Here is a 7,608-nt window from a genome sequence, read left to right as displayed (position 1 = left end):
CTGGTCCATAATTGGGGCAGGGAGGGACTTTGGGCGGGGCCTCCAGATAGGGAGGAGGCGTTGTTAGAAAGCGGTGGGGCTAGTCTACTGGCTGTCACTACTCCAGTTAAGCCTAGTAATATTTGAGTGAGCGAGGGTCTGGTGTGTGTGCAGCATTCTCAGTGAGAACTAGTTTCCCTTGGCGTTTGAGTGGAATCTGCAACTATAGGCGTTTCGTCCCCCCGACTGCCGAGAAATGTGAGAGCTGCAGAGATGGTTGTCGCCAGCTATAGGGAGCCGGCAGAAACAAGGCTTCTCCTGAGGACGGGCTCTGCCGAGAGGCCAAAGTAGCCCCAGGGTTTTAGTGAGAAGGGAAGTGGAATGCAGTCGGGGATTGGGAGCAACACGGCACTGAAGCGGGAGAAACAGTGTAGAGAGAGAGCCGCTTTGCATCGCTTTCGAAGCCGCCGCCACTCGAGTGCCGACTTGTGAGTACTCTGCGTCTCTGTCCGCAGACTGAAGTCGGGGAACTCTCTTGGACAACTCTCCCAGTTAGGAAGCGAGATCCCTACAACTGCCTTCGCCTGCTCTCCCCACCTGCCTCAAGGACGGAGCAACTGCCACCCCTCCCCTGCCTATCGGACCGAGGGCAAGGGCAGTAGCTGATCGGTGCCGCCCCCTTCCGACGCAGGAGGTGGAGATTTCACCCCCCTCTCCACCGTCCGGTCCAGCCAAATTCAACACCTATTTCCTCCCCCCGCTGCTCTTGTATTCCTGACATCCCCTCGTCCTTCCCCTATCCCCCTCCCCAGAGACAGGGGAGGAGAAAAGGGGAGTCCGGGTCGTCATGACTGAGCGGAAGGCAAAGGATCCCCGGGCTCCCCACGTGGCGGGCAGAGCGCCCTCCCCAACCCAGGTCGGATCCCCTCTGCTGGGACGCCGGGACACAGGCCCCTTTCAGGCGAGCGAGACCTCGGACGCGTCGCCTACAGCCTCGGTCATACCCCTCTCCCTGGACGGGCTGCTCTTCCCTCGGCCCTGCCAGGGTCAGGACCCAGACGGGAAGACTCAGGACCAGCAGTCGCTGTCAGACGTGGAGGGGGCGTATTCCAGAGTTGAAGCCACAGAGGGTGCTGGAGGTGGCACCTCTAGACCCCCAGAAAAGGACAGCGGACTGCTGGACAGTGTCTTGGACACGCTACTGGCGCCCTCGGGTCCTGGGCAGAGCCACGCCAGCCCCCCCGTCTGCGAGGCCACCAGCCCTTGGTGCCTCTTTAGCCCCGAGCTTCCCCAAGACGCCCGGGCTGCCCCTGTCACCCAGGGGGTATTGGCCCCGCTCATGAGCCGACCAGAAGGCAAGGCTGGTGACAGCTCCGGGACGGCAGCTGCCCAGAAAGTGCTGCCCAGGGGCCTGGCACCGTCCCGGCAGCTGCTGCCCCCGACGGCCGGGAGCCATCACTGGCCCGGGGCCGCAGTGAAGCCCTCTCCGCAGCCCCCTGTGGTGGAGGTGGAGGAGGAGGATGGCTCCGAGTCCGAGGGCTCCGTGGGTCCACCTCTGAAGGGCAAACCCCGGCCTGCGGGAGGCCCAGCGGCCGGAGGAGGAGCCGCGACCGCTGCTCCAGGGTCGGCCGCAGGAGGCGTCGCCCTTGTCCCCAAGGAAGATTCCCGCTTCACGGCGCCCAGGGTCGCCCTGGCGGAGCACGACGCGCTAGCGGCGCCCGGGCGCTCCCCGCTGGCCACTACGGTGATGGATTTTATCCACGTGCCCATCCTGCCGCTCAACTCAGCCTTCCTGGCCGCCCGCACCCGGCAGCTGCTAGAGGGGGATAACTATGACGGCGGGGCCGCGGCAGTCAGCGCCTTTGCCCCGCCGCGGGGCCCGCCCTCGGCCTCGTCCGCCCAGGTCGCGGCAGGCGACTTCCCCGACTGCGCGTACCAGCCCGACGCCGAGCCCAAGGACGACGCATTCCCGCTCTATGGAGACTTCCAGCCGCCCGCCCTGAAGATCAAGGAGGAGGAGGAAGGCGCCGAGGCCGCCGCGCGCTCCCCGCGGCCGTACCTGGTGGCGGGTGCCAACCCCGCCGTCTTCCCGGATTTCCCGCTGGCGCCACCCGCGCTGCCTACGCGAGCGCCGTCGTCAAGACCCGGGGAAGGGGCGGCCGCCGCCGCACCTCTCGGTGCGTCTGTCTCGTCCGCGTCCTCGTCGGGCTCGACCCTGGAGTGCATCCTGTACAAGGCGGAGGGCGCGCCGCCCCAGCAGGGCCCGTTCGCCCCGCCACCCTGCAAGGGGCCGGGCGCGGGCGCCTGCCTGCTGCCGCGGGACGGCCTGCCGTCCACCTCGGCCTCGGCCGCCGCCGCCGCCGCCGCCGCCGCCGCCGGGGCGGCCCCAGCGCTCTACCCGCCGCTCGGCCTCAACGGGCTTCCGCAGCTCGGCTACCAGGCCGCGGTGCTCAAGGAGGGCCTGCCGCAGGTCTACCAGCCCTATCTCAACTACCTGAGGTGAGGGCCCGGGGCGGGGCGCGCCCGGCGCGTCGCGAGAGTAGCGGTGCGGCCGCTGGCCGCCGCCAGCTCCCGGCCCTCAGCGCCTGGCTCCGGCTCCGGCTCCGGCTCCCCCGAGTGGCCGCGAGGGGTGGGTGGCCGGGGCGGGGCACAGCACAGGTTGGCTTCCTTTAACTTACCTCTTCTCCTCATTTTTTCGGGGGACACCAAGGGGGCGCAGAATATGCTGTTTCTGGAGCGTACCTCCCCGAAAATATGTTTCTACACTTTTCAGATCTGCGCAATCCCAAGACGAGACCAGCCGTGATTTCTAAAAGTGCAGCGTCACTCTAGGTCCGCTGTAGCCCCGCGGAGCGGAAGGGGTGCGGCGAGTCGGGGGCCTTATAAAATGCTTTTCTTCGTAGAAGGACAATTACTGGGAATGTCTGTCTTGGAGAGGAGACATTAACGCCCCGTTCTCCCGGGAGGGGTGGCACTGGATGTTGGGTAGCGGGCCAGAACCCAAAGCAGAACCGTCTCAGGGGTCTGGACACTCAACCGCTTCATTTTCATACGAATCTCAAGATTTAAATTAATTTATGTGTAATATGTTTACATTACGGATTGAAACATCACACTGCAGTACCTTGTATTCTAATATTGTGTCGAGTTCGCTGCAACTTTTTTTCACACAGATTTTAAAAAACATTTTAATTTACCTACGGGAGTAATGGAATTTTAAAGAAAAAAGAAAAAAATGCTCTCGGTTTGGAATCTTGTGTTGTGAATAGTCAAAACAGTGGCAGTATACTGAACAATACTTTAAAATGACAAACACATATTCTTGTTTAATTACAGAGTTGAGTTTTAAAAACTCAGTAGCATCACTAAGTATGATTGTACTCTTAAAGCAAAACCACGTTTATCATTACCCAGCGTACAAGGTCATAACATTTGATTTGTCAGAGACTGAATTGATTCTCTATAAGGAGTTTTGTAGAAAGATTTTTTTCTGGATATAAAATTATATATTAATTATTTATTATTCTTTCGTGTTGGTGCTCCTGATGAAAGGCTAATAACTTTGCCAGTCTGATGAATCCAGTAACAGGTAGTACATCAAGTTTAGTTTGCATGTCTTTCAAGTGTATTCGATTCTATTTTCTAAAAACCCTTTCACTCTGTCAATTCTGGGTTAAGAAAACTTTAGTATTAGATAGTGGTGCACCTAAAAATAAATGGAGTACTTTGTTTTGCATTTCAAGGCCGGATTCAGAAGCCAGCCAGAGCCCACAGTACAGCTTCGAGTCATTACCTCAGAAGATTTGTTTAATCTGTGGGGATGAAGCATCAGGCTGTCATTATGGTGTCCTTACCTGTGGGAGCTGTAAGGTCTTCTTTAAAAGGGCAATGGAAGGTAGGCTCCTTTCCCCGATCCTTTCTTGTTGGTTTAATTGTAAATGGAGACCATCTAATATTTTATAGATTTTAATCAGCCCTTGCTTCCTCTAAGAAATGGTGATATATTCGTATAACTTATATGACGATGTTTTAACAATATATTTTTATTTATAATACTCCGTATTGAATGGGGTTGGATATTATAATTGCATACTATTTGAATAACGCTTTTAATATTAGACACAAGTCACACTAATCTTGGGAACAATGCGAACATTGTTCATTAACTATTTAACTTTAAAGAAATGGATTTGTTCTGATTGTATTTTTACATTTCTATCATATATATTTTATATAATATATATCAAATTAAAATTTTCTTTCAAAAGAAAAATGGTAAAAGTTGTCAAAATTCTATATGTACATATATATGATGCAGTTACAAATTTTCTACATGGTTTTGTCTTTTTCCTACATGCATGTTTATTTAATAATTATATAATGGTAATTCTAAACAAAGTTTAAAAGTTCCCTTTTTGTTTAGTATATTTTTGTAAGTGTATAGGAAATAGGTGTAAACAGTTTAAAGCAAAAGAAAAATTTAGACATCACAGTTATATAATTTCTGAAGAAGTATTTTGCTTTAAGTAAGGCTTTCATGTTTTTAAAATCATCTAAATTACATATTTACCTAATGATTTTGGATTGACTTGCATAGTGTATTTCAGACTTGAACTTTCATAGAATATATGTTTTAATTTCTCTTTCTATCGACACTAAACTCTAAGCAGCCAAACACATTTATATCTGAAGACAGAAATACATTTAAACATCATTTCACATTTGAATTCTAGCAATAAGTGTATTTCATAACAAGCTGACGTGAGTTTAGGGTTCTCTCTGGAGTTCTGATATCACACCTACACAAGGAACCAAAGATCTGAATGTCTGCTTTTTTGTTTCCTGTTTGTGAGTTCTCTAATTTCAAGAGCCCTCTACTTATGAGCAGGAAAGTAGGGAGTGGGAATTTTTACCTTAAGGGAGAGTTCAAAGGAGTTGACATGCATATTTAATACACATTTACACCAAAAGAATATTAACCCAAAAGACATTTAACAAAAAAATTCACTATCCCTGTAGATAGCTAACATATAATTCTTTACAACTGCTATGCCCTTTTGATGAAAATGATTCCCAACTATTTATTAGTGGTATGTGTACCTCTCCTACTGAAATTAATTCTTCATAAAAAATAATCACTTTGTGTATTTCTAGAACGTGATTGTTTTCCCCAAAGGATGAATGTATTTAACTGATGTTGAACATATGTATTCAGCTTCAGGGGGTTTTAATTGCATTTTAAATTAGTTGAGGTACTGTGACAAGAGGTTATGTGAGAAAACGGGACAACTGACAGTAGCCTTAACTTTCCAACTGACATCATTTAGTCATAGTTACAGTTTGAAGTCCTTTGTGTGGAAGAGTCAATTCTCCAGTGCGTAATTGGAATTACTGTTCCCATCTGACTTTGGTTCTGGTTTCTTGAACATTCCCCCCCTGCATTAATATGATTTTCTTTATGCTTACAGTCTCCTTAGTCTAATTCTTAAGTGAATGACTCCCTTGGAGTCCTCTAAAAGCCAGTTTATTCTAGCCCAGCTCCCTCATTTTACAGATACACAAGTCCCAAAGGCATAATGAGTTTCTAAAGAGCATACAGCTAGTCGGTATCTGATTGTTAGTCAACACAGGTTAGATTTTCTTGAATTGCAATGCTTATAAATCAGAGATGGTATGCAAAAGTAGATATATGACAAATGCTACTTCATTCTTGAAAGTTACTTCAAAAGTGCATATAGCACCAAGAATACTCTAATTAAGATACAAATGCTTTCACATCATTATTATCAGAATAGCATCCTAAACATAAAGGAAGTCTTCCCAGATTTACTCTTAGAAAGCATTTGTTGGACCACTACTGTTGGCGTGGTTCTGTTTTAGTTTTGAGTAATAGAAACGAAGTACCTTTATTCAGCAATATTTACAAAGAGGAGCTCAAGATAGATGTTGATAAATCATTCATTTGGCTATTAAAGGATAAGTAAGATTATTGATCTCTGGACATTGAGGAGAGTTTGTAAGTGTATATGTTCAAGGAAGAGTGAAGAGATTATTAGACTGACTAAGACTCGAAGATTCATATTAGAAAATTATTAGAGTTAAAGAATAGGAAGTTTGATTGCCAGTGCTTGCTTGAATCAGTGATTTAAGCCAAGAAAATAGAATGTTCTGGGAGTTTTCAAGAGTGAGAAAGATGAGGAGAAGAATTTTTGTAATTGGAGAAAAATACCAGGCTTGAAATCTTAAAGTAGGGCTGTGTGATAAGCTGCTTCAAGGTAGAACTATGTGTGGATGCCAATATGTCCAGAAATTGAAAGTCAGTAGTCAAAAATATGGATATTAATGTTACCAAGGATAATGATAATACTGGCATTCGGGAGTGCTTTCTATGTGCCAGTGACTAAGTGTTTTATGGGTCTTAACTCATTTAAGCCTTATAATGTAGGCATTATTATTACTTTCAATTTACAAATGAGGAAACTGAGGTTCAGAGATGTTAAATTGCCTTAATCACAGTTAAGAAGTGGTGGAGTAGGATTCAAATCCAAGGGGTGTGACTCCAGAATCTGTGCCCTCCACCACTATACTTCCTTTCTCATAATAGGAAATTCAGTTTAAATTCCAAAAAGAAACAATACAGGGTTGGAAGAAAAAATGTGAGCCAAGTGATAAAACATCTAGGAAGGTAAAAATGAATCCTAATGGAGAATTCAAGATCAAGGGTGATTAGAAGTGTGTGACGTAAGTGGATGGGTGATACTAACTCCACATTTAAGGCAGCAATGAGAAGACACAGTTAGGGGCCAAGAGGCAGTTTCCCCACCTCTCCTCCAGGTTAGAAGTGGGAGACAATAACGCCTATGAAGAAGTCTCCCAGGAAAACTGGATTTCCCTTGATATGAGACAGAAAAGAGAAGAGGCAGAGAAAAAAGTTACCACTGAGGAAGTAGGGGTATGGGGTGGGGAGAAATGACCTCTCTTAAGCTGAGAAAAAAAAAAAAAATGAATTAGCCAAAAAGTAATTGGTTGAATAGCCCATTGCATTCCTTAACTAATACTAGGACTGAACCAGGAAGTGGTCAGAAATTGCCTTAATACCTTTCAAGGAGAAGTCATAATGACCTGCCAGTCCTATAAATGCAGGCTACTGGCCTTGTATTAAGAAGGAAAAGATCATTTCTCATGATGGAATATGGTTGGGAAATATTGTAATACAGTTGAAACATACTATTTAGAAGATACTAGGCTAAGTAGGTATTGATGGATTTTTAATTATATTACATTGTTAGCCTCATTTTTTCTATCTTTATTGAGGTATAACTGACAAAATTGTAAGATATTTAAAGTGTACAATGTGATGATTTGGTGTATATGTGCCTGGTAAAAGAATTCCCCCCCCCCATCAAGTTAATTAACGTATCTATCACCTCACTTATTTGACTTTCTTTTTGGCAAGAACGTTTAAGTTCTACTCGCCTAGCAAATTTCAGTTATACAGTACTGTACAATGTTATCTATTATAGTCACGATATTATACATTAGATCCTCAGACCTTATTCACCTTATACCTGAAAGTTTGTATCCTTTTACCAACCTCTCCCTATTTCCCCATCCTCCAGCCCCTGGTAA

The 7,608-nt window shown here is 46.8% G+C and overlaps 1 protein-coding gene across 2 annotated transcripts in view; it reads left to right on the top strand.

The window, feature by feature from the left end:
- Positions 1-826: 826 nt before the first annotated feature.
- The window catches only part of PGR (progesterone receptor), a 101,358-nt gene continuing 94,576 nt past the window's right edge, over positions 827-7,608 (top strand). For both annotated transcript variants that reach the window (XM_089915447.1, XM_022562071.3), the window contains exons 1-2: positions 827-2,478; positions 3,723-3,874. In XM_089915447.1, the coding sequence (XP_089771573.1) occupies positions 827-2,478; positions 3,723-3,874 (1,804 nt within the window). The remainder of the gene's footprint in view (positions 2,479-3,722; positions 3,875-7,608) is intronic.

The sequence above is a fragment of the Delphinapterus leucas genome, chromosome 7 (genome assembly GCF_059928025.1).
Source record: "Delphinapterus leucas isolate spDelLeu-1000000601 "Yukka" chromosome 7, BTC_Dleu_Yukka2, whole genome shotgun sequence".
In the NCBI taxonomy this organism is placed as follows: Eukaryota; Metazoa; Chordata; class Mammalia; order Artiodactyla; family Monodontidae; genus Delphinapterus; species Delphinapterus leucas.
Note: the sequence above shows the minus strand (reverse complement) of the source record. Positions and strands in the feature narration are given on the sequence as shown.